Here is a 27,022-nt window from a genome sequence, read left to right as displayed (position 1 = left end):
GACACGAGCAGCTGCCAACGGAGCAGGAAACGAGCAGAGAGACCACAGAGCCTTTAAGTGGTGTTATTCACTACAAAAAACAGTCCCGCTCCTCTGCAGCTGGGGGGAACAGCAAGACCCTCAGGGGAGAATGCAGGTGGGGGGATGCGGCGTGGGACGGAGGGAGCTGGCAGTCCATCAAAGGGGCACCTCCATCGCAGGCCCATCCCGGGTCCGTGCCGGCTGCCGTGGGCAGCGCCACGTCCTCTCACTTGTGCTTGGCACGAGGGAACTCCCTGCGGCCCTTGTCGCGGCCCCCGAAGAACCGCACCCTGTGGATGGCCCGCAGCTGCTCCTCGATGGTGGCCCGGATGTCCACCTCGTCGGGGATGTGCACGTAGCGGACGTTCCTGCCGGTCACGAAGAGCTCGTCCAGCCGGGACACGGCGCCCCGCCTGTCCGTGAAGGTCACCTCGGCCAGGCGCACGTTCATGAAGGCGTCCACGCTGGTGACGCGCCCCGCGGCCGCGCTCTCGTCGCGCAGCTCCACGGTGGTGACGCGGCCGCGCAGGCCCTGCAGCAGGATCACCAGGCTGTTCTCGGCGATGGTGCGCTCCTTCAGGGAGTGGCTCACCTCCATGGCGGCTGCGGCGGGACAGGGGCCGGGGACAGGGGCTGGGGACACCCACCTGCTGTGCCTCACACCCAGCAGCCCCTTCCCATGGGCCTGCACGCACACGGGCACGTGGCCCAAATCCTGCCCACGGGCCAGCCCCTGCACACACACCTGCACACGGACCAGCCCCTGCACACACACCTGCATACACACACCTGTACATGGACCAAATCCTGCCCACGGGCCAGCCCCTGCACACACACCTGCACACGGACCAGCCCCTGCACACACACCTGCATACACACACCTGTACATGGACCAAATCCTGCCCACAGACCAGCCCCTGCACACACACCTGCACACACACACACCTGTACATGGACCAAATCCTGCCCACGGGCCAGCCCCTGCACACACACCTGAACACACACACACGGGCACGTGGCCCAAATCCTGCCCACAGACCAGCCCCTGCACACACACACACACCTGCACGTGGACCAAATCCTGCCCATGGACCAGCCCCTGCTCACACACCTGCACACACACACCTGTACATGGACCAAATCCTGCCCACAGACCAGCCCCTGCACACACACACACACCTGCACGTGGACCAAATCCTGCCCATGGACCAGCCCCTGCTCACACACCTGCACACACACACCTGTACATGGACCAAATCCTGCCCACGGGCCAGCCCCTGAACACACACCTGAACACACACACCTGTACATGGACCAAATCCTGCCCACAGGCCAGCCCCTGCACACACACCTGTACACGGACCAAGCCCTCCACACACACCTGCACACACACACCTGCCCATGGACCAAATCCTGCCCACGGACCAAGCCCTGCACACACACCTGTACATGGATCAGCCCCTGCACACACACCTGCAGACGGACCAAGCCCTCCACACACACCTGCCCACGGACCATCCCCTGCACGCACACCTGCACACTGTAAAACCCTCAAACGCTCCCCGGCACGCGCACACCCCGCACACACGCTGTGTGCTCCCCGGCACGCACACGGCCCCTTTCGCGCTCACCTGCACGCTCACCTGCAGGCTCACCTGCTCTCCCGCCATTGCTCGCCGCCCCTCTCCCCGGTCTCCCCCATCCTCCTCGCCCCCCGCTCCACTCACGCTGGGGCGTTCCGCGTCCCCCCGCCCTCTCCCTGCCCTCGCCCCCTCCGCACTGCCGGTCCCCCCGCGCTGTCCCCTCCCGGGTCCCCTCCCGGTCCCCTCCCGTTCCCCCCCCGCGCACCGGGCCCTCCCCCGCGCACTCACGCGCCGCCGCCTTCCCGCGCGCTCGCCCGCGCCGCCCCGCCCCCCGCGCACGCGCGGCCACGCCCCTCGCCCCGCCCCGCCGGCTGGAAGGGGCGGGGCGACTCCGCGCGGTGTGCCCGTGTCCGTGTGTCCCGGTGTCCGTGTGTCCCCGTGTGTCCCGGTGTCCGTGTGTTCCCGTGTCCGCGTGTCCCCGTGTCCGCGTGTCCCCGTGTCCGTGTGTCCCGGTATCCGTGTGTCCCCGTGTGTCCCGGTGTCCGTGTGTCGTGCTGTCCCCGTGCCCCGGTGTCCGCGTGTCCTGGTGTCCGCGTGTCCTGGTGTCCGCGTGTCGTGCTGTCCGCGTGTCCCGGTGTCTCCATGTCTCGGTGTCCGCTTGTCCCAATGTTCCCGTGTCCCGGTGTCTCCATGTCCCGGTGTCTCCGTGTCCCAGTGTCCGCGTGTCGTGCTGTCCGTGTGTCCCGGTGTCCCCGTGTCCCGGTGTCCGCTTGTCCCGGTGTCCGCGTGTCCCGGTGTCCCCGCGTCCCGCTCAGAGCCCGTCCATCAGTGCCAGCAGGTCCTCGCCCTTCGCGGCGCTGCCCGGGCGCGGCTCCGCCGCGTCCAGCTCGCCCAGGATGCGGGCCAGCTCCGCCCGCCGCCCCGGCTCCTGCGGGACAGACACCGCGCTCAGCCCCGCCGCCGGCCTGGGCTGCACCGCGACTTCTACACCCAAATAGGCTAAAAACTCGCTCAGTGTTTGTCAGGATTCGAGTTTTCGTAGTAAATATTCACCAATTCCACTGTCTTGGCAGAAAATTGGCAATTACTTAGTTAGGAGCTTAAGTGAAATGGGAAAAAAATGTATTTTTAAGCCCCTACTCTGGGTGAAACACGGTCCTTAGCAAGGCAGGGATGGTGAGAACCAGTGATGTGAAACGTGTTACGTACCTGTGTGGCTTCAATGTTGATAACCTTGTAGGACAACTCCTCTGGTCTGGTCTGTGCAGCGTGTCTTGATTAAAAACATGAAAAAAGTGGTTAATCCCATAAAGATGTATAAGGAAATGATAAAAATCAGACTTCATGAGGCTCCTGTAGGCACAAATGATGCTCAGAGGATGCTCACAGGGCCAGACTGGATGGGGCTTGAAGCAGCCTGGTCTACTGGAAGGTGTCCCTTCCCATGGCAGAGCAGAATTAGAGGACCCTTAAGTTCCCTTCCAACCCAAACCATTCTGGAATTCCATGAAGTTTGGCAATGCCTCTGCTCCTACTTGGCAAATTAACGTATTCACCCGAGTTTGGAGGCTTCTCCCTGTCCTAGATATTTTTGTTAAGTGTAGAAGAGCAGGAATATTTCTGCAGATAGAAACATCCTGCTAAAACAGCTGAGGGGATGTTTCTGTCCAGTGGCACTGGGAGAAAAGCTGCATCACAGGGAAACATCCTGGAGCAGGACAACAACGTGCTGCTCTGACCCTCGAGGGCCAGCTTTGGTCTGCAGGGCACCCCAAACCCAAACCCAAACCCAAACCAAGAAGACTCCAGCGTACTCTTCCTCCTCGTCGGTTGTGAACAAGTTCAGCCGAAATCCCGAGTCGCCACCAGCGGGTTTCTGGATGTCCAAACCTCCCAGCAGCCGGGCCAGAAAGTTCAGCTCTTCTTTAGCAAGAGGGTTGGGGGCTGTGTGCTCCTGCAGGAAACAGCAATGGGCTCCTTGGGCATTGGAAGCTGAGAAATTGGAGCTGCAAGGAGCTGTGATATTCCATACATGTGCTTCAGAGGGATATAAACACATTTATTTCCCTGTTATTCCTGGGACAGGTGGTGCAGATAACCACAGCAATCACCAGCACGACACTGGAAATGGTTGCTTGAATTTATAGACTCAGCACAAGGTACTTTTCCAGCTAAACTGGACAGATGAGAAATCTGCAAAGCCAACTTTCTGCTTTCTGAGGAGATTAAAATGGAAGCAAGCACGTCCTTGCAGGAGCGTGTGGATTCTTTGGGAAAATGTGCCCTGGCTTCAAAGGACTGGGGAGGATTGGATGAGGCTCTGAGAACAACAGAAAAGCTTCCCTGACCTTATCCCATATCTGTAGACTAAGAATTTGGCCAGTTTAAGCAGTGGCAGGAAGAGGACAACACTGACCTTTGCCTGGGATGCCAGGTTTTTGGATGATCCTGACATGTGTGTCTCCACTGGCCGGGTCACGCTGTACCTGGAGGGAAAACACACCTGGGGAAGAACAGCTTGTTCTGGGACCAGGTACAGCAACCAGAGGGAGCAGTGCAGGATGCAGAAATTTAGGATATTTTCCTGAAGACTGAACAATTGCAATGGGGAGTTGCAGCTCAGTGTGGTGCAATACTGAGGCAGCAAGGTGTGTGAGGGACAAAGCTGTGAGAAGGAACACAGATCTCTCTGGATGGAAAATGTACATTAAGGCAAACATGGAGAACAGAGAGGATTTCTTGACTGTGACATTAAATGTGACATTAAATCACATTTCGCATGAGATGCAGCACCAGGTGAGAACACTCTTTCCTCAGCTCCACTGTGGACATAAATCAAAGTTTTGCTGTTTGTTTGCAGCTCTTTATGCACTGTCCACACATGTCCTGGTGCAGGACAGCACCTTGTAACAAAGTCAATCTGATAATTAATAGCAAAAGAGGCCAAAACCACACCAGGCTGAAGATGAGCTTCTGAACAATCCATCAGCATTTGGTTCAGGTTTCTGCACAGAACAAAAATTACTTACATATTTGTTCCAAGTTTGAGGACTCTGTCTCCATAAAGCTCAAAAGATCCTTCCCTTTGTGGAGTAACGTAATTCCCAGCAGTGGTGAACTCAGCCCTTTTAACTTCCACTCCTTTGTGATTGAATATCCTTAAAAACGAGGCATTATTGAAACATTTAGTAGTTTCAGTCCTGATTTTAGTACCTAATTCCTCTGCTTTCTGCACGAGGGGAATAAAACTCTATTCTGTATAATAATATTAATAATAATTCTATATAATAACATTTTTATTTATCTATGATAATAATATTCTGTATAATAATAATAATTATGTACATTGCTAAATGCCTCTGTTATGGGATATAATAGCTAATTTATTGGGATAGAAAACTCCCAAAAGCAGCTCAGCATTTCATTGCTGGGTGACTTAGTCCCAAATCCTGCCCTTTAAATAGTATTAAATAGTAATAATAATAAAAAATAATTTTTAAAAAGGCCCCTTAAATAGAATTTACTGGCGGTTCAGCTATCCATGCAACAGGAATGGCAGTTTGAGCAGGATTCCTGAGCCCTCTGGCATGAGATGCTCCTCCCTGGGCAGCCCCACCCTGGCACCAGCTCACCTGATGAGCCCTGGCACCTCTGTGCCCCACGGGACAGGTCCTGAGATGGGCAGCACGAAGCGACCGTTGGAGTTCTGCACTTTGTCCTTCAGGAAGATGGAGACCTGCAAAAGGACATCACAAACGTCACACCCTCGGGGAAATCCTCCAGGGACCTTCCCATCCAAATTCCCTGAAATCTGAGCTTGAGCAGCTCTGCCTAGGCTGGGGAAGGTTTCCCAGAGCTCTTGATGTGCGTAGGGATGTGTTTACAAAGCCAGGGATGTGGGATTGTGGCCCAGAGGATGGGCACACTGACCTAACATAAAAAATATGATATTAAAAACTACTGTTCATGCATGTGAGTGTCACCAGTTTGTTTAGAGAACATCAAGACTTCACGCTCAGGTTCCCTATCAAGTTTCTTCTAAAAGGAAAAACGGATTTATCAATCAGCAAATCACACTAGTAGAGATTCCTTTTTCATAATATTGTAGAATTATTCAGCATTATTGCAGTATATGTGCTCGATTTGTGAGATCTCAGTGCAATTACAAGCACATCAAGATGATTGAAAAGCACAAGCAGCAAACCCAAACCTGCAGTGTTTATAAGGAGATCCCTTTATATGCCAGCCCCAAACTCCCTGTCATTCTCCCTGCCTAGTTGGACTGGGCTCTTACCCTGATGTGCATGTCCTGGAAGAAAATGAGAAGTGTTTGCCTGATGAGCTGGAATTCACCATCAGAGAGACAGTTGTAGGTCTGGAAAAAGAAAATCATCATGCAAGGGTTTACAGGTGTGCCATGTCCCACCCAGGGAAAGGGGAACACGCAAGTACAGCTGAATATTCTGATCCAGGCGGAGCAGAGATGCTCTAAGGGGACTCCTGGTTATTATCAATAATTATTGTCTGCCACTAAAAGTCTGATTAAATTTCTGCTGAAATCAGCGGAGACTTAAATCAGGCTGAATAAGCAATACATTGATTTAAAGTGGGCCAGTAGAAAAGTACCACTTGACTCACAGCCCTCTCCAGTGTAGTAATTAATCTCTTAAGAGGTAAAAAACCCATCAAATCAAACCACAGCGCGTCCCACCCTTTTTGTGAGGGTTCTTACTTCAATCAGCCGCCGGAAGGTCTCATCCACCTGGTTCAGAATGCCAGGGGAGTCGGAGATGAAATCCTTGATGGCATCCAGGTGGTTGAACGTGACCAGCAGAATGTCCCTGGGCCGAGGGCACAGCAGCACTTGGTATTTGAAGGCCATAGTCATGAGGTCGTAGAGCTGCAAAGGAACACAGGAACTTTGGTCCTGTCACAGAGGAAACCTCCCGGGCATGGAGAGAGGGATTCAGTCAGGCCAGCGCCTGCCTGTGGCACAAGGAACCATTTGAGCTTCCTTTCCTAAAAAACAAGACCTCTGCAGTGCCACCCCCAGCCTTCCAGCTGGGTCTCCAATGCCACCAGTGCTCAGTGAGGTCACACCTCGAGTGCTGGGTCCAGTTCTCAGCCCCTCAGTGCAAGAGGGACATGAGGGGCTGGAGTGTGTCCAGAGAAGGGATCAGAGCTGGGGAAGGGGCTGGAGCACCTGAAGCAGCTGAGGAGGCTCAGCCTGAAGAAAAGGAGGCTCAGGGGGGACCTTCTGGCTCTGCACAACTCCCTGACAGGAGAGGACAACCGGGGTGGGTTGGGATCTGCTCACATGGAACAGGGACAGGAGGAGTGGGAACAGCCTTAGGATGTGTCAGGGGAGAGTCAGGTTGGACATCAGCAGGAATTTCTGCATGGAAATGTTGATTAAACATTGGAAGGGGCTGCCCAGGGAGGTGGTGAAGTCCCCATCCCTGGAGGTGTCCAAGGAATTCCTGGAGGTGGCACTCAGTGCTCAGGGCTGGCTGACAAGGTGTGGATTGGGCACAGCTTGGCCTCGATGCTCTTGGAGAGCTTTTCCAACCTCTGATTCTATGAATTTCAGCAGCCCTGACACCAGGGTGGAGGGCTCTCTGCCAATCCCATTCCTACCATTTTTTCCTAAATTGGCTGTGGACACACTGTTTGCTGCAGCTGCAAGACAGTGGGTGTCAGTACAGAAATACAGACATTTATCCACACCCATACATGTGTATCTTTTTAATACATATGCAAACACCTGATAAACTTAAGGAATGCTCAGTGAACTTGTTCAAATCAAACATTCAGCTGTTCAAGCAGAAATAGTTCTGAAGCACTGATACCACCACGGATTTCCTTGGCCGAGAACCATTTTCACATGGAAAGCTGTTCCAAAATACTCCAAAATGGTAAAGCCACGGGTAAATTATTGCAACAAAAACTGGTGCAGGGCAGCTGGGGAGTGCAGCAGAGGCAGGCTGGGCAGCAGGGCTCTTACCTTGTCCATGCTGGCCTGGTTGAGTCTCATGATGGAGGCGTGAGCCAGCCGGTCGTACACGGTGCGCAGGGCTTTCTTGGAGTACAGGTCCTGGGGTTTGAACAGCTCCTCCATGAATTTGTTGTTGAACATGGTGCTGATGATGTCGTTCATAACTGCAAAGACAAAGTTAGGCTCCGTGGTTTGCTCCAGTGTCCCAGATTGCAGGGTAAGATGTATTCCATTACCCTCTGCATGGCAGTTCTCTTCTGTTCAGTGGGCAGTTTTTCCTTATCTCTTCCACAGCCAGTCCTCTCTCAGGGGAGAGATCTGCTGTTAATGGGCTATTGAATGTCACTGGTGACTGATAAGGACGGTAACATCCCATTGTGAGATGCTCCGCCCAGAGGGAGGAGCCAAGCATTCCTACCTGGATACAATCTGGGTTTTTGGGACACCAGCACGGCTTTTCCTGCGCTGGATTTCCCAGAGGAACAGCTGCCTGTTCCACTGCAGGAAGACTGCACCCTTTCCTACAGGATCCCTGCTCCCACAGAACCACAGCTGCCACTCCAGGACTGCAGCCACAATTCCAATTGCACTGCTGCCAACACCCTAACAGGGTGTTCTGACATTCTGACTCTGTCAGTGTTGTTTTGGTTCACTGCATTGTTTATTTTATCTCTTTATTTTCTTCCCTAATAAAGAACTGTTATTCCTGCTCCCATATTTTTGCCTGAGAGCTCCCCTTAAATTTATAACAATTCAGAGCGAGGGGGTCTACTTTTTTTTTTTTTTTTTTCCATTTCAGGGGAGGCTCCCGCCTTCCTTAGCAGACACCTGTCTTTCCAAACCAGGACATCCAGAACAGTTCCTGGTCCATCCCAGGGTCACACCGGGGTTACCTGTGCAGAGCAGGGACAGAGCACAACAGGAGAGGGGGAACAGCACCTCTGCATCCAGCACTGCCTCAATAAACAGTAAAACCTACTAAAATGATGCTTCTTTTACAAAACACGAATCATAACCTTGACCCCTCTTGAAAAAGGGCTGCTCAGAAGTTCTGTAAGTTCTGCTCATGCTCACCGAGCAAAAACCTGAGATTCATTTCCTCATTCCTCAGCACAGCCCTTGCTGCAGGCTCCTGTTCCAGGGCAGATTCCAGAGGGCTCAATCCCACCCTCAGGATCCCTCTGGTCAGGATGAGCTTGGCTGAGCTGTGGGCACCTGCTCCTTTGGGATGACTCTGCCAGGTGTGACCACCTGCACAGGTGGGTAAAGCAGCTGGGATGGGAATGCCTTTGATCATCCCTGGAGTTCACCTGTCCAAACCCTGAGCAATGCATGAGACAAAACCTTAGAAAAATGGAATATACCCAATATTCCTGCATTTAAGCAGAAAAACGGCCTGCACAATGCTCACACAATTACATGCTTGCATGAAAACAGTGGTGAAGAAACACAAATACCATTTTTGCAGGCAAGACCACGAAGATAAAAAGTTTGGATCCATTTATATTCTTGGTTAAATTAGCAGCTGATTTTTGAGGCCATATGATTTTAAGATAGGGTCTGTTTTTTTCACTGATTTACAGGCAAAAGGGCATTTAAGGACCAGGTGAGCATTACTGTTCACCTGTGACACTGCCTGAGGGCTGCAGGAACAGCCTCAGGTGTTCAGGCACGATGAGCCCCAGGTGTGCACGTGGGGTTGGACTGGTGCATGCAGCCAGCAGTTACTGTACCTCGTTTCCTGTCCACATCTGTCCATTCATCTACACGAAGCATATAAAACAAAACAGCAGTTCAAGATGTAAGAACAAGAGTTGCAAGGAGAAGAAAAGAAAATAGAAAGAAATAAACTTAAAAAAAAAAAAAAGCTAACTAATGGATGTTGTCTGGTCTCGTCAGCATTCAGCACTGAAGGAGAACATCACCCTCCCCTTGGATAAAACCCTGCTGCTTCAGTGCACATCAAATTTTACCCTTTGCATGAGCTTGGGTAGTTTTCAGCTGCATTTTGCACTTAGAGGTACCAACATTTGAGTGAACAGCTTTAAGCACCAACAAACACCTCAGTGTGGATGAACCACACCTCAGTGAAATTAACACACAATTTTTTTGGACGAAAAAAAAAAAATCCATGTGTGGACAAACTAAAACAGGCCAATTCTCCTGCTGAGATACTCCACCAAGATTTAATTTAGCTAAAGTCCTAAACTTGTCCCTGATTGAACAGCAGTAAACTTCTGTCAGATCATTCCCTCATCAGGACACACAGGAATAATTACAAATTTCCCCCTCACAAACAATGCAACAGTTACACAGTGAACCCTTCGTTGCTTAGCACTTCATAAAGGACAGGCAGAAGGGATAACAATACCAAGCTCATACCAAGTTGATTTTTTATTAAAACATCACAGAGCTTCCCGAGGCACATTCCCCATCCCCTGACAGAGAGGTGCAAGGACTTGTAAAGCAAAGCTTTCAACTGACGTGGTAAATGCAGAGGTGCTTGGCTGTGAGCTGGAGTTTCATGCCCCACGTGAAGACACGAGGCTCTGTTTGTATAAGGATTTTGGCCAAATGAGATTGTATAAAAGCCAGGGTTTCAGGAGCTGTACTGGTATTTGAATTTCACACAATTGCACGTGCTGTGTTTGCATGAGATTTATAAATTTATTCCCAGAAACTCCTTCCCATTGCAAAGCAACCTGCCCTGCCCCAAACAGTCCAGGAGCTGGGCTGACACAACCAAACCCTGAGTTATTTTGAGTCCAAAAGTGCATTTCTGAAGCTTTAACCCCCGAATTGGGCACAGAAACACCGACACGGACCCCACCTTCTCCTTCTGTGTGAGACCCTCCCAAACCAACCTCAGCAACCCCCTCGGGCTGCTCTCACCACAGGAACTTCACCGAGCCGATCAACCCAACGGGCTGCGCTGCCCGGTGGAGAGCACAAAACACTGAGGGCTGATTTCCGTGGTAATTGCTGCGGTCATTACTGAAATCGGGGCAGGGAAACTCCTGCCCCGGAGCGGCACCGAGGCCGCGAGGTCGCAGCATCCTCTGGTGACAGCGCAGCGTGTCCCTGCGTGTCCCGGTCAGCAGCTGACAGGAGAGGACACAGCCTTAAGCTGCGCCAAGGGAAGTTTAGGTTAGACGGCAGAAAAAAATTCTTCACTGAAAAAGTGATTGGGAAATGGAATGGCCTGCCCAGGGAGGGGGGGAGTCACCATCCCTGGGCTGGAGGTGGCACTCAGTGCCGTGGTTTAGCTGATGAGGGGGTGTTAGGTCATGGGTTGGGCTAGGTGATATTAAAGGTCTTTTCCAGCCTAGTTAATTCTGTGATTCTGTGGCATCCCTGGAACCGGCACCGCCGGGCGGAGCGGCTCTCGGGGAGGCGGGAGCGGGGGCAGAGCCCTGCCCGGGGACACCGGCAGCGGCTCCCGGCGCTCCGCCGGCACCGCGGCACCGGCAGCGGCGGGGCCCGCGCGCCGCTCACCTTTGCGCGCCTTCTCTCCGGGGATGCTCTGGGCGCGCAGCCGCTGGTCCAGGATGTAGAGCATCTCCCCGCCCAGGTTCAGGAACAACAGCGGCAGCGTCCGCGCCGACATGGCCCCGGCACGGCCCCGCTCCGGGCTCGGCCCCGCTCCGGGCACGGCCCCGCTCCGGGCACGGCCCCGCTCCGGGCACGGCCCCGCTCCCGGCACTGCCCCGCTCCGGGCACGGCCCCGCTCCCCGCTCCCCGCTCCGGGCACGGCCCCGCTCCCGGCACTGCCCCGCTCCGGGCACGGCCCCGCTCCGGGCACGGCCCCGATCCTCGCTCCCCGCTCCGGGCTCGGCCCCGCTCCCCGCTCCCGGCACGGCCCCGCTCCGGGCTCGGCGCCGCTCCGGGCACGGCCCCGCTCCGGGCACGGCCCCGCTCCGGGCTCGGCCCCGCTCCCGGCACGGCCCCGCTCCGGGCTCGGCCCCGCTCCGGGCTCGGCCCCGCTCCCCGCTCCCCGCTCCGCCGCCGCCGTTGCCGGGCAGCCGCGGGGCCAATCGGGGAGCGCCGTCTTGGCCGGCCGGGGCGCGCCTGCGCATCCTCCCGGTGTGAGTGTGCGCATCGTCCCGGTGCGTGTGTGCATCAACCCCGGTGTGAGTGCGCATCGTCCCGGTGTGAGTGTGCGCATCGCCGTGATCATGTGCGCATCGTCCCGGTGCGTGTGTGCATCCTCCCGGTGTGAGTGTGCATCGTCCCGGTGTGAGTGTGCATCCTCCCGGTGCGTGTGTGCATCAACCCCGGTGTGAGCGTGCATCCTCCCGGTGTGTGTGCATCAACCCCGGTGCGTGTGTGCACCGTCCCTGGTGCACGTGCACATCATCCCGATCCATGTGTGCATCATCCCTGCCCGTGTGTGCACGGTCCCTGTCTGTGTGTGCACGGTCCCTGTCTGTGTGTGCACGGTCCCTGTCCGTGTGTGCACGGTCCCTGTCCCTGTGTGCACGGTCCCTGCCCGTGTGTGCACGGTCCCTGTCTGTGTGTGCACGGTCCCTGCCCGTGTGCACATTGCCCCGGTCCCTGTGTGGAGCATCCCGGCGCACAAGCACAGCCCCAGTGCATGTGAGCAGTGGTTTGTGTTGGAAGTGACCTCAAAGCCCATCTGGTGCCACCCCCTGCGATGGGCAGGGACACCTCCCACTGTCCCTGGGTGCTCCAAACCCCGTCCAACCTGGCCTTGGGCACTGCCAGGGATCCAGGGGCAGCAACAGCTTCTCTGGGCACCCTGTGCCAGGGCCTGCCCACCCTCACAGGGAAGAATTTATTCATCATGTCCAATCTAAATGTCTTAAGTTTCAGTTTATAAATATGTAAGAAAACGTGGCAGCGCAAACCTCTGGACTGGCTGTGCTGACAGGACACAGGCAGGCCTTGAGCTGTTCCCGCTGACAGACCTGCAGGGTGATGCTGGAGCCCCCAGGTCCTCTCACAGCCCGACCTGCCCAGCACTCGGCCTGAAATTAAACTTCAGAACCACTCAAACCACCAGCTGCCCTTCCCAGGTGCTCACAACAGCGCAGACCACACCACATGAGCAAAGAGGCTTCAGGTCTTTGGGCAGGTGTTTATTGTCAGCCTGGCTGTGCCACTACACACGTGTCCCCTCCTGTGCCTCCTTCTCCTGCACCCGTTTCTCCTGCTGCTCCCGTGCAGCCCTTGCTCTCGCCTGCCACTCTCTCCTCTGCTTCAGTCTCTCGGCTGCTTTCAGCTTCTGCTTCTCCTGGAACACCTGTGGAAGCAGAAGGGAGAGAAATAAAGCTGCCTGCAGAGCTGCTGCCCAGGCTGTCTGCTGCAGGCAGAGCAGCTTCAGCAGGAGCCAGATCAAATCCTCCCTCTGTGCCTTCCTTGCTCCAGGGAACCATCTGAGATTATTCTGTCACAGCCACCCAGTCAGTTACTGAATCATTCAGGTTGGAAAAGACTTCTGAGAGCACAGAGTCCAACCTGTGACCCATCCCCACCTTGTCAACCAGGCCAGAGCACTGAGTGCCATGTCTAGTCATTCCTTGGACACCTCTGGTCCAGTCCTTTGGTTATAATTTAATTGGACTAAAATTTAGCATTTAAAAACCTAAGGTGAGTCCAGCTTTTGGTTCTGCTCAGTTATACCAAAATCTGCTGCATGCAGCAGTTACACTCGTATATTCTGAGCAAATCAGGGCAGACAATGGGTGCACCCACGTTTCTGTTCCAAACTGCCATCAAATTATCTCACGTATTGGTTCCCATACCAGGATTTGAGAAAAAAGATGGTTTGAGTAACACATTTTTGAGCAAACCAGTGGCCCAGCCTGAAGTGTCTGAGTCCAGCATGTGTCAGTGCCCGTGACACCAATGTCCCCCATGCAGCTCTTGGCTGAGCTCAGGCAGTTCTCTGCAGACAGGATCAAAGTCAAAGCCTGGCTTAAGAGGACTTGGCTATCAGTCCAACTTTTCTATTTCTAACTTTTATGTTGGATTAGGCTCTTTTCTGACATCTCACATTATAATATTAAAAAGTTTAAAAAAGCTATTAAAAGCAGTGACTTAAACTCCCCATATTTTAACAATGCAGTAAAAGATACATTCAACTCCTACAATCTAACACCATCAGATTATAAAAATATTTCCTATCTCAAATTTTACATACAAATACATGCTATTTGAATTTCACACAATTGCATGTGCTGCATCTGCACAAGATTTACAAATTTATTCCTGGAAACTCCTTCCCATTGCAAAGCAACCTGCTGTGCCCCAAACAGCCCAGGAGCTGGGCTGACATTAACTTCTACCAAACTTTAAGAATTCTCTGTGGCAGGCACATTCTTCTCTCTGTGCTCCTCTATGAAAAAATCCTGACGGAGAGAAGAATGTGCCTGCCACGTTCCTCTACAAATTCATTTCCCGGACTTTCACAGAGGGGTTTTTCCCTGTCCAGCTGCTCCATACCTTGATGCACAAAGCCTTCTTGACCAGCCAGCGCTTGGTGACGCGGCGGGCGTAGGGCTGGGGCGGGCTGTACTGGATGCCCAGCTCTCTGCAGGTCTTCTCAAAGGTGCTGTAGTTGACCCGGCGCAGGTACCCCAGCATCTTCCTCCGCCGGTCCAGACCCATCAGCATGAACCTGCGGTTCTTTTTGTCCTGCAAAGCACCCGAGGTTCACTCCACTGCAGGCAGATTGTCCTGCCTGTCCAGTAAATTGCTGAGAATAGAGCAGATTTGGGCTGAAAGGTTAAGGACAGAGTCTTAGAACAACTTCTGTTGGCAGGTGCTGCGAGTACATCAGGTCAGCACAAGCTGACCCAAGGAGATGCAATTTACTTTGCACTGGAATTGCTTTCTCCCTTCCATGGTTGCTCCTTCACCTTCCCTGAAGACTGTTTTCAGCTTGTGTACAGATTCAGGCTGTGCCAAAGCTGCAGAGAAGGTCTTCTGGCTAAAACCTGCTTCTCTTGAAGTGTGCTGCTTCAGAATAACAGAAGCATTTATCTTTGTTTTGCCAGAAATTAAATATGAAAATAATCTGTGACTTGGCTCTGTCTGGCTGTTCTTTGGAAGGGCACAAGCGTAGCCTGAGCCACACCAGTCAGGGCAATCCCTCACAGGAGACATCTCCCTGTCCTATACAAGTGATTCATGTAAAAAATTCAGCCAGGAATTCCAAAAGGTCCAACTTCAACACTTGGTACAGCTTCTGGTGGTTTGTAGTAAAAAGCTCAATTCTGTCCTCTTGTACTCTTCAAGCTTTCATGAGTAACAATTATGCACTTCTTTCAAATGCAGTTATCAATCCATTTCCCACCTTCTGCCCTGCATAAAGAATCTTTGATATCTGTTTTATGAACATAAATTCAGGCAAGATGTCTCAAATTTGGGCCTGAACCCAGGTAGCTGCAGGCAGGGGTGTGGGACATTCACACAGTGTTGTCCACCAAACATTTCCATGAGCAGAACAAACACAGACTTGACTCTTTGTGTATTACTGCATCTGCTTTCATTAATTAGTGAAAACTAAGTGGTGAAGCCACATCTGCAGCGAGGAGAAACGGAGCTCAACCCTGCCCAAAGGAATCTCTCAGCTGTTTCCTCCACTACAGTAACAAACCAGAACGCAGATCAGAGTGGGCGAGAATCCAGCTGTGCCTGAGCCAGCAGCTCAGGGAGCAGCTGTAACTATTTCATAAGCCTCCTTAGGAAAGCCATAATCCCCAGGATTAAAATCCTTTCGTTATAAACTGAGGAAACCACCTGAGCAGCTGTGGGCTCAGATCCCTGAGTTACCTTGGGGTGCCTCTGGAGGTGCTCCTCGAGCGTGCGTATCTTGGCAGTCAAAACAGCGACTGTAAAGGACAGAGAGAGAAGCTGTGTGAGAGCAGCAGCTTTCCCAGGTGATCCAGGATCATCTGCCTTGCCTCAAGCTGCCAGCTGAGCACTGCTGCCCCTGCAGGTACCTGCAGCAGCACAGCAGGGACTGCCCATGGCAAAACACTGCCCACAGCAAAGTGTCCACAGGAAAACACTGCCCACAGCAGCACAAAACACACTGCCCACAGCAAACAGTGTCCACAGGAAAACACTGGCCACAGGAAAACACTGCCCACAGCAGCACAAAACACACTGCCCACAGCAAACAGTGTCCACAGGAAAACACTGCCCACAGCAGCCCCTGCCCACTGCACAGAGCACAACAAACAAGAACACACCACCTGCAGGGCTGTGACTGTTATGAGGCTGCTTAATTGGAGGGTAAGATTTTAGCAACACATCATGTACATTTGTATGTGAATTTATTCCTCTTGCACTCATTCAATTCCCAGTGATTTGACATTTATTTCACCTCATGGTATTTATTTAAGCTCTGGGGGAGCAGACAGCAATAAAGGTTTTATTTTTTTCCCAAGGGCAGCAGCCAGGTCTTTGGGATTTCGGTGGCATCCTGAGGAACTCAAGGGCTCTGCTGATGACAAAGGAGCTGTCAGTGTTGGTCAGTGCAACATGACCTTTGTCCCTGCATTGTCCCCACTGTGCCTCAGCCACAGCTCTCTGATGCAGAGAAAAATTTGGGTTCTGTGGCTGAATTTGGTTCATTTTAGTAACAGCTGCAGCTCAGTGCCTCAAGTCACAGAAGCACTCCAAGCAGAATAATGCACACACTGCCTTTGGAGGGTGGATGTGGAGCAGGAATTTGGAAGCACCCCAGCAGCCTCTGCAACACTTCCAGACCTGGAGCAGTCCTGCAGGGCATCCTGCAGGCTACCTGCCTCCCAGCAGCTCTCCTGGAGGAGATTCTCCTCAATTATACAGCAAGCTGGAAGTGCTGGGGTGGGAACAGCTGAATAGAAGCAGAGATGTTTCATCTGCCAACAAAACCCTTCCCTTTTTTAACTTGCCTTGCACCTCAAAGGAGCCATTGTCATTGGGAGACCTCCTGACCTTCTCCACCAGCTGCTGTGTCTTTACCTTCAACTTCTCCTTCTGTGGGGCACAGAAAAGAGGTTGTCACTGTCCCAGAACACCAGAGGTCAGAGACACTCAGCTCTCTTCCCAAACACCAGGGAAAGGCTTTGCAATTCACACCTTTACTCAGTGCTTTTTCATCTTTTTAAGCTGAAGTGGCAAGCATAGAGGAATGGCACAGAGATCTTTGTGCCACTTTCCTACCTGTTCGTTTTCTGGGCATGTGGAACGTAAAATTAACTTGAAGAACATCTGCTGTCCATGCAATGGTTTCTAGAACACAGGGGGTCAGCCACGAGCAGCAAAAGAGCTCACTGCCCTGTCACCCCTGCATAATTTCTTCTCTCATTTTAATATGTAATTGTTACCACTTTAGTGTGATAAATTTTAAGAGCAAAGCCTGTATTTCATCACCCCATATTTACAACCACTTAAAAATCCAATAAGTGAAAGATATTTAACAACAGAGACAAGTCTCACATGAAGGTGCTCATTAAATCTATTTTCTTTTCAAGCAAGCAGAATGACACTGACCTGACTTGCCATTTCCAGGGACAGCAGCCGTTTCACCACATCATCCACGCTGCAAGGAGATGGCAGATGAGCTTATAAACAAGTCTATTTAACAACAGAAATGAACTCAGGTTCTCAGAACACACTCACTTTTCTCAGCTTTAATTTACTCTACAAATTTACAGGGACTCTTCTCCCCTCCCAAACCTGGCAGCATAAACTGGTGCTCACTTTCCTAAGCAAAATCATGGCTTGCATTACAGGAATATAGAGTAGTTTTGCTGCAAAAAAATATTGAATTTTAAGGCTGGTTCCTTCAGAGAGCAGTGAAAGTCACAGTCGGGCCACTGGGGGCCCTCCCTGCACCACACACGAGCAGCTCTGCATCAGAGCCCAAATCTGGCAGCAGCTGAACTCGTGGGGAGCTGTTTAATGGCACTCTCCACCACCTGAGCTCAGGACAGGCACGGATCATTTGCAAGATGATTGTTTCTACTATTTCAAGATTATTTCCTTTTTATTTTTTTTTTTCTTATGGACTACAAAGCCCACAGAGGGTGTGGGCAACCAGCACTTGATCTCACATGGAATGAACAATCAAGCCCTGACCACTGTCTGTGTCTGTAAATTTGATTTCAAAGTGCCACTTTTGTGCCCACAGAGCATTAATAACTAATTAGTGAGCAGGTGACAGCCTCCACACACCATGGTTACAGGTAAGGAACAAACCCCTGGAGAGAGCAGCCATTCCCTCTCCCTGTCCACACCTGTTCATTACTGGGAGATTGGCATAATCCTTCTTCAGCATGGTGGGAGGAAGGTCGTCCAGGTGGCTGGGGATGTCTACAGAGAGAGAAACATTTGAGGAAGAGCAGGACAACGTCAGAGCTCTGACATGTTCTGAAGGAAACTGGCTGTGTGCTCCACACGAGGAGAAGGGAGCAGATCCAGCCAAGGGGGCAGGAACTGAGTGAAAAAAATAGGTTCAGTCTCATCCCTTGAGCACTGTGTATTTACAATATGGTGCACATGTACTTACAGCAACCCACTGAGCCCAGAGATCACAGAATGAAGAGTTTGTGCTCTGATTCCACCCCCTGCCATGGGCAGGGACACTTTGCACTGTCCCAGGCTGCTCCAAGCCCCGTCCAGCCTGGCCTTGGACACCTCCAGGGATCCAGGAGCTTCTCTGGGCACCCTGTGCCAGGCCCTCCCCACCCTCACAGATCTCCTGCTACTGACAATTGCTCATCTCCCCACACTGAGGAGGAGGGGAACTTCATGAGTAACTCCTGAGCTTGCAAGGAACTATTTCTGGAATGATTTCTGTGCCATGAGGGTACAGCTCTGAGCATGCCAACAGCAAAACACTGGGTCCTGTGGGTCCTGACATACCTTTCCTCTTCCTTGTCACAGGTCTGGCATAGCCCCTGGCTGCCTGGAGCACAGGACTGCAGGCTGGGAGGGAGAAACAGAAAGGATTCAGACTTGTGTGCAGCCCTCCAGCTCTGCACGGCCAAATACTGCTCGGTGTGAGACCCTGGGTGCTCGGTGCCCAGGTCCTTAGTCCCAGAGGTGTGTGGGGTAGCCCAGGGTGGCTCTCACACGGTGCTGCCACAAGCCAGGCTGTGCTGCCCGAGTGGGCAAATGCCAGGGCTGGAGCAGCAGAACTGACTGCACACACTGGGCACAGCGAGGGCTCCCGCGGGCAAACGCCTTCACCTAGAGCGTTCAAACGGCTGAATTAACTGATTAATTAACCCCATTAGCGACGTGGACGGGCTGCTCTGGCCCACCGCAGCGTCAGAGCTCAGGGCCAGTGACACCTGGGGACAACGCGGGGACAACCTCTGTCTGACACAGACGCGAATATTCAGCAGCAGCCGCGACTTCGTCATTCTCTGAGCTTTCAAGAACAAACTCTTCCAGCCGCTCTTCCAGGGCCCTGCTGCTGGGACCAGGACCCGCTTCAGGCCACTCGCCTGGGCCCGGCCCGGCCACCCGCGCTCGCCCCCGCTGCTCCGAGGGACCCCCGGCCTCCCGCCCGCACCCCGGGTACCCCCAAGGTCAGCCCGTCTGGTTTCAGGGGGGACAGACCACGAGCCCGGTGTGTGGCCCCCTGAGTGGCCCCCGGCCACCCCGAGACCGCCCCTTCCCCGCACCCTCGGCTCCCACCGCGGCCCCGGCCGCTCCCAATTCCTCCAGCGGGAATTTCCACCCTCCCGAGCCCCCCGTGCCCCTCACCGGGCTCTGCCCTGCCCAGCAGGGCGGCGCGGGCCGGCCCGGCCAGGCCGCGGCCCAGCAGCGCCAGCATGGCCCGCGCTCACCGACACGCCGCCATGGGCGCCGCCATCTTGCCCAGGCGCGCCTGCCGAGCGCCGAGACAGGGCGGAGGGAGCGAACGCCGAGCGCGTCGATGGCCGTCCAGGATCCTGGTCCCGTCCCCGTCTTCATCCCGGTCCCGGTCCCGGTCCCGGTCCCCTACCCGTCCCCATCCTCGTCCCTGTCCCCTAACTGTCCCCGTCGCCATCCAGGTCACATCTCCATCTCCGTCTCGGTTTCGTCTCCTACCTGTCCCCGTCCTCGTCCCGGTCCCGATCCCTGTCCTGTGCCCGTCTCGGTTCCGTCCCCATCCCCATCCCCATCCCCATCCCCATCCCCATCCCCAGCCCCATCCTCGTCTCGGTCCCGTCCCCGTTCTGGTCCGGTCCCGGTCCTGGTTCCCGTCCTGTCCCGTCCCCGTCCCCGTTCCCTTCCCGCAGGGACGCCCGTGTTGTTCTCAGCACGTCCCCGTTTATTTCGGAGGGAGAAGTTCGGGAGGGGACACGCACAGAGAGCGGGCTGGGGCCGGGCAGCGCCCCGGGGTGCGGCTGGAGCCCCGCGGGTGGACCCCGCATCGCGGGGCTCCCGGTGTCGCTGCCCGGCTCCATCCCGCGCTAGTCCGCCCGGCACTCGTGCAGCTCCTCGGCCCCGCCGATGCGCAGCCCCTGCAGCAGCGGGAAGGTGGCGGGGGGCTCCTCCAGGAACCCCCAGTCCCCCCCGCCGCCGCCGTCCCCGCGGCCTCGCAGGTTCTCGTAGAAGCGGGGAGCGGGCTCGGGCAGCAGCCGCTGCCCCCGGTACCCCGCGGCGCCCACCCGCGCGTACTGCACGGGCTCCCCGGGACCCTCCTGCCGCACATAGGGCCGCGGCAGCGCCGGGGGCGCGGCGCCCAGGGCGGGGCGCTCCTTCCCCGGCTGCTTGCCCGGCTCCCCCTCCAGCACGGTCACCGTGGAGATGGCGGCCGGGCCGGGCTCCCTCGCGGCGAGGACCGGGAGCGGCTCCTGGCGAGCAGCGGGAGGTCACGGGCGGTGCCCGCTGTCCCCGCTGTCCCTCCCGGGGCCGTGCGGGAGCAGCCGCCCGCTCTCACCTGCGGCACCGCTGCCGGCACCCACTTGCCCAGGCTGCTGTTGGCGGGGTCGGGGACGCTGGGCCAGAGCTGCTCCTTCATCCTGGGGACCACGGGGGTGAGGGCACGGCTGGAATGGGCGGCCTCAGCGCTGCGCCGGTTCCCAGCCAGCTCCCGGCGGGATGTCAGCGCTGCGAGGCCACCCCGTCCCACCGGCGGCCCAGCCCGGGGCAGGGCTCTGCTACCCACCGCTCGTTCTTCTGGAAGCAGATGAGCAACACCATGAGCCCGGCAAAGACCAGCCCCAGGCTCAGGAAGAGGAGCTGGATCTCGGTGTCATCTGGGAAGAGGGACAGGGTCGCAGGGAGCTGCGGCGGGCACCGCCAGCTGCGCCGTGCCGTGAGGCCGGGCAGGACCAGGGGCTGCAGGTCCCCTCCCTCGTCCCCTCGCCCCGGGTGGCCGCAGCCCTCACCCAGCACTGTGGTCACCAGGGTCAGGCTGGTGCCGTTGGTGCTGCCAGCAGCCGTGGATGCCATGATGTGCACCTTGTACAGGGTCGATGGCTTCAGCCCCCGGATGGCAAAGGAGCTGAGGGAAGGATTCAGGGTGGCGCCTGGGGACACACGGGGCTGTTGGTGTGGCAGAACGCCCCCACCTGCGCAGCCCTCAGGTCTCTGCTGGCACTGCGAGGGGCGCACACAACTCCCTGACCCTCTCTGAGGAGGACACAGGGACTCCTGATAGCTCCACCCAGCACGGCGGGGCAGAGGGCAAGGTCAGTGGTGCTGTGGGCAGGACTCACTGGCCGTGCCGGTGATGCTGCTGGCCCAGAAGATGGTGTAGCTGGTGATGAAGCCGTTCTGCACCTCCACTGGCAGCGGCTCCCAGCACAGCTCGGCCTCTGACTTGCTGATCCTCTTCAGGTGAAGCTTGGGGGCATGGGATGGCGCTGGAAAGAGCAGGACAAGGGGGGACCGAGTGCTGAGCAGAGCCACTGCCTCGGGTGGGAACTGCTGGGGGGGTCCCACTCCCAAGGTGTGGGCGTCAGGACCTGCCCATGCCGTAGGGGGGCTGAGAGCACGCTCAGAGATGAGACAAATCCAGCCCCCCAAGCTGAGCTCTTTGGTACAGCCCCTGGATTTGGGGTACACGGGGAAGAGGTTGTTGCTCCTTTTGGAAGGGCAAAGTCCTGGTGGTGGGGCACCCTTCCCACGTACCCTTCTGCTGGGAGTAGGCTGTGGTGTGCACGGGCACCCCGACAGTGCCCTCGTAGAGGGGGTACAGTGAGATGTTGTAGCGCTGGAAAGGCTCGATGCCATCTGCAGTGGAAAGCAGAGGGGGCCGGGAGCTCAGGCCTGGCTGCTGAGACCCCCCCGCACCCGCCCACCCACCCTGGGGGTGGATCCAGAGGGAGGAGGGAGGGTGGGAAGTGGGCTGGGGGCACGGCTTGGTCCTGGTTTGGTCGGGATGGGTGCCAGCCCCCTGGGACAGCTGACCAGGGGGTCAGGGCTCCCTGGCAGCCCCCACTTACCCTGGAGAAGGGCTGTGGTGGCTGTCCCGTCACGCTCCATCTGCCAGCAGGCGCTGCAGTGCCCAGGCTCTGCCGTCACCCGCTGCCACTCCAGGACGTAGGCGATCGCTGGGGCCAGCGGTGCCTCCCAGTGCACCCAGAGGCTGCGCTCGCCCCCGGGCACAGCCCGGAGCCCGGCCAGGGGCTGACCTGCGTGGCACCAGCAGCCGGGATGGCGGGAGAGGGGAGCACCTCTCCCACATCTCCCCCTGTGCGCCCGGGTTTCTGCCCTCTCCTTGCCCTGTGCAGCCTGCTCGGGGCGAGCGGAGCCCGGGGGCACACGCGGAGGTTTCGGGCGCTGCCCTCACCTTTCCTCTCCAGGAGGATGACCTCGGTCGGTGCCGACTCGCCGGCGGCGTTGTAGGCTGACAGATAGACCCTCCTGGTCGCCGCGGGCACCGAGAAGTTGCACTGGGTGTGGGTGGTGTTGCAGATGGTGGGGGGGTCCCTGCCCCTCCTCCGGGGGCCCAGGGTGACGCGGTAGCCCAGCACTCGCCCGTTGGCCTCCCGCTGCCGTGGGGCCTGGGTGCGGGCGGGGCGTGTGGGTGGCAGTCCCTGCGGGGATCTCAGGAATGCCCCCGCCCGCCCCTGCTCACCTTCCAGCGCAGCTGCACCTCCAGCCGCCCCCCGGGCCCGGCCGGCTGAGCCCCCCACCACGCGTCCAGCTTCCCTGTGGGGGCTGCAACGGGAGGGGTGGGAGAAGCTGAGAGGGGCCCGCGTGGCTGTGTCCCCAGCGCTCTGCCATGTGTCCCCAGAGCTGTGCCGTGTGTCCCCAGGGCTCTGCCATGTGTCCTCAGTGCTGTGCCCTGTGTGCCCAGAGCTGTGCCCTCTGTCCTCAGTGCTATGCCATGTGTCCCCAGCACTGTGCCCTGTGTCCCCAGTGTTGTGCTCTGCTGTGTGTCCCCAGAGCTGTGCCGTGTGTCCCCAGCGCTGTGCCCTGTGTCCCCAGGGCTGTGCCCTGTGTCCCCAGCACTGTGCCGTGTGTCCCCAGCGCTGTGCCGTGTGTCCCCAGTGTTGTGCTGTGCCCTGTGTCCCCAGCGCTCTGCCGTGTGTCCCCAGAGCTGTGCCCTGTGTCCCCAGCACTGTGCCCTGTGTCCCCAGCGCTGTGCCGTCTGCTTGGGCAAAGGGGACCCCCCGGGTGACTGACACTCACCTTTCTCGTGGGTGGTGTAGTTCCTGCCCGGGCTCCACTCGCTCCAGGAGGCCAACGCCGACGCCGAGCTCCGCCGGCACCGCATCTGGAAGCGGTACTGCGTGCCGAAGAGGAAGCCGCAGCGCTGCGCGGAGCCGGCCTGGCCGATGATGCCGGTGACCTGGTGGCAGCCGGAACGAGGGCTGTGCCGGCTCCTGCCTCGGGCAGGGGCTGGCCCTGCTGTGGGCCCTTGCTGTCCCACTCACATGGGGACCCTTCTGCTCCCACTGCTTGGAGCAGAGGGAGGGTCCCGGCTCCTGCCCGGTCCCCCTGCCCCAGCAGCACTCACCAGGGCCCAGGCAGGGTCCTCGGGTGCCCGGTAGCGCAGCTCACACTGCAGCTCCATGTGCTCTGTGCCCCACGCCACGTCCCAGGCCAGGGCAATGCAGTCGGTCTGGAAGGGGATGGACTGGATGCTCTGCAGGGTTGGGGGGTCCAGCTTGGCTGTAGGAAGGGCAGGGGACAGTTGGAGAGGTGTGTGGTGGGCAGCACCCTGGCTGCAGCAGGAAATAGGGGAAATCACCCCAAAACATGTACAAGAATGGCTGGGGGCAAGGGACAGGAGCCAGTGTGTGTACCCCTGCTTGGGATGGAGTAATGCCCGTGGGCGAAACACCGGCACAGCTCTGCATTAATGCCTATGCAGGGAAAACAGATTCCATGGGGCCTGGTGCCTGGAACACCCCACATTTGGGTAGGCTTGGGGGTGAGAGTGTGGCACAGGCATGGGAGAGCTCAGCTGGCTCCTGGGCAGCCCTTCCCCAGCCCCAGATCAGGGAGGATAAGTCTCTCCATCTGGGAAGGCTCCTTTTATAAATAGTTTATGGGCACTGGATCCATTATTAATAGAGCTGCTGAATAAATGGGTAATCAATTGCTGCAGGAGCTGTGGAGTGCAGCAGGTCAACTGGCAGCTCATAACCCGCCGTGCGCGCCGCTCGCTCTGCAGCGCGGCGCTGGCACCGATTCATCCCGGCAGGACATCCATCACGGGGCTGCCTGTAAAACGGGACCTGGGAGCCCAGCGTGCTTTAATGTCACTTTAATACCCCTGTCACCGCCACCGAGCTTCCCTGGCCCCCGGCCTCTGCGCCGTCACTCACCCACGTCCATGGGGTCGATGCAGAGATGCTCGGACTCGGCCGTGCCCAGGGCGTTGGTGGCAGACACCCAGATCTCCATTTGCCGGTACAGCTGGAGCAGCCGGCGTGGCACGGTGCAGTGGCTGTGCCCTCCTCGCGGGGTGCAGCCCGTCACTGCCCGGGCCCCGCTCCTGCGGCACACAGGGCAGTGGGCTCGGGGCCCTCGCTGTGGGGTTTGGCAGGGGACCATGGTCCCGGGACTTACCCGGTGCATTTCAGCACGAAGCTGGTGGGGAGGTGGCTGTGGGTTCCCTGCTCCCATTGGCACGTCAGCCCGTAGTCACTGAGGTTCAGGACGCAGCTGAGGTTGAGGGGCTTTGCAGGAGGGTCTGGGGGAGAACGGGAAAGAGCCTGAGCAAGTGCCCATCCCTGCTGGGGAGGCGGGTGACCCGCAGTGGCAGCAGACTTACAGCCCGCCCTGATCTCGGCCATGCCAACGCGCTGCCTGGTCCCATTCCACTCCACGCAGCAGAACAGCCTGGCCTGCGTGTGGTTGAACCGGGGCAGGGTGAGGTTGGACACCTCTGTGCCTCCTGGACCCTGGCGCTGGCTCCCAGCCACGAGCTTGTTGTCCAGCATCCAGCTGATCCGGACCTTCCCCTGCTCCAAGCCGTGGCAGAGCTCTCTCTGGATGGTGCAGGATGCTGTGACAGCCGAGCCCAGGGGCACAATGCGGGGGCTCACAGTCACTGAGGCGCAGCCCAGTGTCCCTGTGGGCAGGAAAAACATGTCACATCCTGGGCACAAAGCTGTGACAAAGCCATCTCAGCTCCTCAGCGCCCAGGCAGGACATAGGGACGAGCCTCTTCCCTTAGACGGGCCCCCCTCTCTGGAGAGGAAGAGCCAAGCGTTGGGCAAGGCACCAGCACGTGCCAGGCCCCATCCTGCCCGTGCTGCCGCCGTTCCTGCCTGCCCCGGGGCCCCGGCCAGCCCGGCTGGGCACAGGGTGCTGGGGGTGCTGTGGCTGTGGGACAGGACGGGATGGACCGCACTCACCGCCCAGGTGGAGGAGCAGGAGCAGGGAGAGCTGCCGCAGGAAGGGTGTCCCAGCACCGCGCCTGGCCATGGTCTCCTCCGTGGCTTTGGCATCACCTGGAACGGAGAAAGCGGCTTGTCCTGGGGGTCGGCAAGGGCTGGGGACGAGGTGGGCTGAGGGAGCCGGGCTCCATTGTCAGCGGCTCCTCCTGGAGCAGAATGTCCTTTCGCTGCCAGCGTCAGCCCTTCCCGCAGCCCTTCTGACACCTCCGCCCCCGGCTCGCCGCCCGCGCCGCCACAGCCGCCGGCGTGGGAAGCGCAGCGGAGAGACCCCGGAGACTCCGCACCGTCCCGGCCCCGCACCCCATCCCGGGCACAGCACCCTGTGCCCGGCCGCAGGCACGGGCTGATTTTATCTCCACTATCTCCAGCCGCTGCCGGGCAGAGATTTGCGGTTTGAGGGCGGCGGAGGGCGATAAGCTGGGAAAGGGAAGCGAATGACCGACAGCAGCAGAGCGGGACTGGCCGGGGCTGCGGGGGCCTGCCCACGCCCCTCCCGGCTGTCCCCTGCCTGCTGCTGGGAATGGCCCTGGGAGCGGTGGCTGCCTCTGCCCGGATCCTCTGCCCCGGATGGGTCCCGGACGCGTTCGTGGCCCGGGAGGAGCTGCCCACACTGCGCCCAGCTCCGGGTGCCCACAGCTCCTCGCCCCGCAAGCCAACATCCAGAGGGAGGCAAAGCGCCCGAGCGTGGCAGCGGGACAGCGGCCACCCCCGGGCACTCGGCACGTGTGGCTGTCCCGGGCGGGGGACGGGCAGAGCAGCCGCAGACCAGATGCCGCTCAGTGGGACCTGAACACCACGCACCCACCCCTGCCTCACCTCCACCCCTACCTCGCCTCCGTGCCTGCCTCTCCTCTGTGCCCGGTGTGCCCGGCAGCCGCTCACCGCCCGCTCCGAGCGCGGGGCTCCGGCAGCGGGCGGCTGGCCGTGCTCAGTGTGTTTGCTAACATGCCGCTTTCCCCGTTAGTTCCTCAAAACCAGGGCCGTTAGTTGCTGTGACGCTCTGAAGGAGGTGATTGCAAAACACTTCCCTGAAGTCTGCGACCCCCTCGCTGGCCGCAGGCAGGAAAGCCCAGGGGGCGCGGGCGCCCTGAGCAGCGCCTGGCCTCCACCCTGCCCGCTCCTGGGCCGGGCTTGGCACAGCCGGGATGGGGCACAGACAGTTCCTCACTGCAACTGCCCTGGGGCCGCCGGGCTGGGCTGGGGGACACGGCAGAGGGACGCTGGGGAAAGTGGCAGCAGGCCATGAGCCAGGGAATGAGCAGCTCAAGGGGCAGGAGGCAAACCCGGCTGTGGCTGCCAGCGCTGTGTGATGCCACCTGGGAGCAGCTCACATCCCCACGTCCGTGTCCGTGCCCACGTCCCAGGGTCTGCGGCCCACAAGATGCCCGAGGGCAACCCGTGACATGATGTTCCCACCAGTATTTCCCAGTACTGACCATTAACCCGTGTTACTTCACAGCTCCTTGCCTGGGGCCGTGCCGAGCTGCTGTGCCCGCCCGTGCCAGGCTGGAGCACAGCCCCGGCGGGGAATCCCGTGTCTGGTGGGATGGGGCTGGCAGGGGGGTAAACAGAGGTTTGCTCAACCCTCACGCACTCACAGCCTTCGCAAC

The 27,022-nt window shown here is 57.5% G+C and overlaps 4 protein-coding genes across 10 annotated transcripts; all 4 read right to left on the bottom strand.

Moving 5' to 3' along the window:
* Window positions 1-53: 53 nt before the first annotated feature.
* Window positions 54-2,205, bottom strand: LSM10 (LSM10, U7 small nuclear RNA associated). Of its 5 annotated transcripts, none has more exons than XM_053999014.1 (3): window positions 1,463-1,662; window positions 1,131-1,416; window positions 54-1,014 (listed from the first exon to the last, which is right to left on the bottom strand). In XM_053999014.1, the coding sequence occupies exons 2-3, from the start codon at window positions 1,330-1,332 to the stop codon at window positions 248-250; spliced, it is 969 nt and encodes a 322-aa protein (XP_053854989.1). In that variant the 5' UTR covers window positions 1,333-1,416; window positions 1,463-1,662; the 3' UTR covers window positions 54-247. The 5 variants fall into 5 exon arrangements, with proteins under 5 accessions (XP_053854989.1, XP_053854988.1, XP_053854993.1 ...); XM_053999013.1 differs by having other exon boundaries at window positions 1,131-1,324; XM_053999018.1 differs by lacking the exons at window positions 1,131-1,416; window positions 1,463-1,662 and adding an exon at window positions 1,893-2,205 and having other exon boundaries at window positions 54-624.
* Window positions 2,206-2,238: 33 nt separating this feature from the next.
* OSCP1 (organic solute carrier partner 1) lies at window positions 2,239-11,298 on the bottom strand. 2 transcript variants are annotated; one of them, XM_053999011.1, is made up of 11 exons: window positions 11,095-11,298; window positions 9,333-9,362; window positions 7,609-7,763; window positions 6,337-6,504; window positions 5,899-5,979; window positions 5,237-5,340; window positions 4,634-4,762; window positions 4,021-4,090; window positions 3,419-3,558; window positions 2,814-2,877; window positions 2,239-2,532 (listed from the first exon to the last, which is right to left on the bottom strand). In XM_053999011.1, exons 1-11 carry the CDS (start codon window positions 11,204-11,206, stop codon window positions 2,416-2,418), a joined length of 1,170 nt encoding a protein of 389 aa, XP_053854986.1. In that variant the 5' UTR covers window positions 11,207-11,298; the 3' UTR covers window positions 2,239-2,415. The 2 variants fall into 2 exon arrangements, with proteins under 2 accessions (XP_053854986.1, XP_053854987.1); XM_053999012.1 differs by lacking the exon at window positions 9,333-9,362 and having other exon boundaries at window positions 2,243-2,532; window positions 11,095-11,296.
* Window positions 11,299-12,683: 1,385 nt separating this feature from the next.
* Window positions 12,684-19,460, bottom strand: MRPS15 (mitochondrial ribosomal protein S15). Its single transcript, XM_053999049.1, has 8 exons — window positions 19,330-19,460; window positions 18,481-18,543; window positions 17,853-17,928; window positions 17,107-17,155; window positions 16,506-16,590; window positions 15,397-15,455; window positions 14,065-14,256; window positions 12,684-12,862 (listed from the first exon to the last, which is right to left on the bottom strand). Exons 1-8 carry the CDS (start codon window positions 19,397-19,399, stop codon window positions 12,722-12,724), a joined length of 735 nt encoding a protein of 244 aa, XP_053855024.1. The 5' UTR covers window positions 19,400-19,460; the 3' UTR covers window positions 12,684-12,721.
* A 406-nt stretch (window positions 19,461-19,866) lies between these two features.
* CSF3R (colony stimulating factor 3 receptor) lies at window positions 19,867-26,395 on the bottom strand. Of its 2 annotated transcripts, none has more exons than XM_053998757.1 (16): window positions 26,241-26,395; window positions 25,371-25,466; window positions 24,785-25,084; window positions 24,580-24,703; window positions 24,336-24,505; window positions 23,522-23,676; window positions 23,194-23,353; window positions 22,637-22,719; window positions 22,349-22,562; window positions 22,002-22,190; window positions 21,688-21,789; window positions 21,273-21,419; window positions 20,943-21,083; window positions 20,720-20,810; window positions 20,492-20,573; window positions 19,867-20,405 (listed from the first exon to the last, which is right to left on the bottom strand). In XM_053998757.1, the coding sequence occupies exons 2-16, from the start codon at window positions 25,438-25,440 to the stop codon at window positions 20,022-20,024; spliced, it is 2,412 nt and encodes an 803-aa protein (XP_053854732.1). In that variant the 5' UTR covers window positions 25,441-25,466; window positions 26,241-26,395; the 3' UTR covers window positions 19,867-20,021. The 2 variants fall into 2 exon arrangements, with proteins under 2 accessions (XP_053854732.1, XP_053854733.1); XM_053998758.1 differs by having other exon boundaries at window positions 22,349-22,451.
* Window positions 26,396-27,022: the final 627 nt, after the last annotated feature.

The sequence above is a fragment of the Vidua macroura genome, chromosome 25 (genome assembly GCF_024509145.1).
Source record: "Vidua macroura isolate BioBank_ID:100142 chromosome 25, ASM2450914v1, whole genome shotgun sequence".
In the NCBI taxonomy this organism is placed as follows: Eukaryota; Metazoa; Chordata; class Aves; order Passeriformes; family Viduidae; genus Vidua; species Vidua macroura.
Note: the sequence above shows the minus strand (reverse complement) of the source record. Positions and strands in the feature narration are given on the sequence as shown.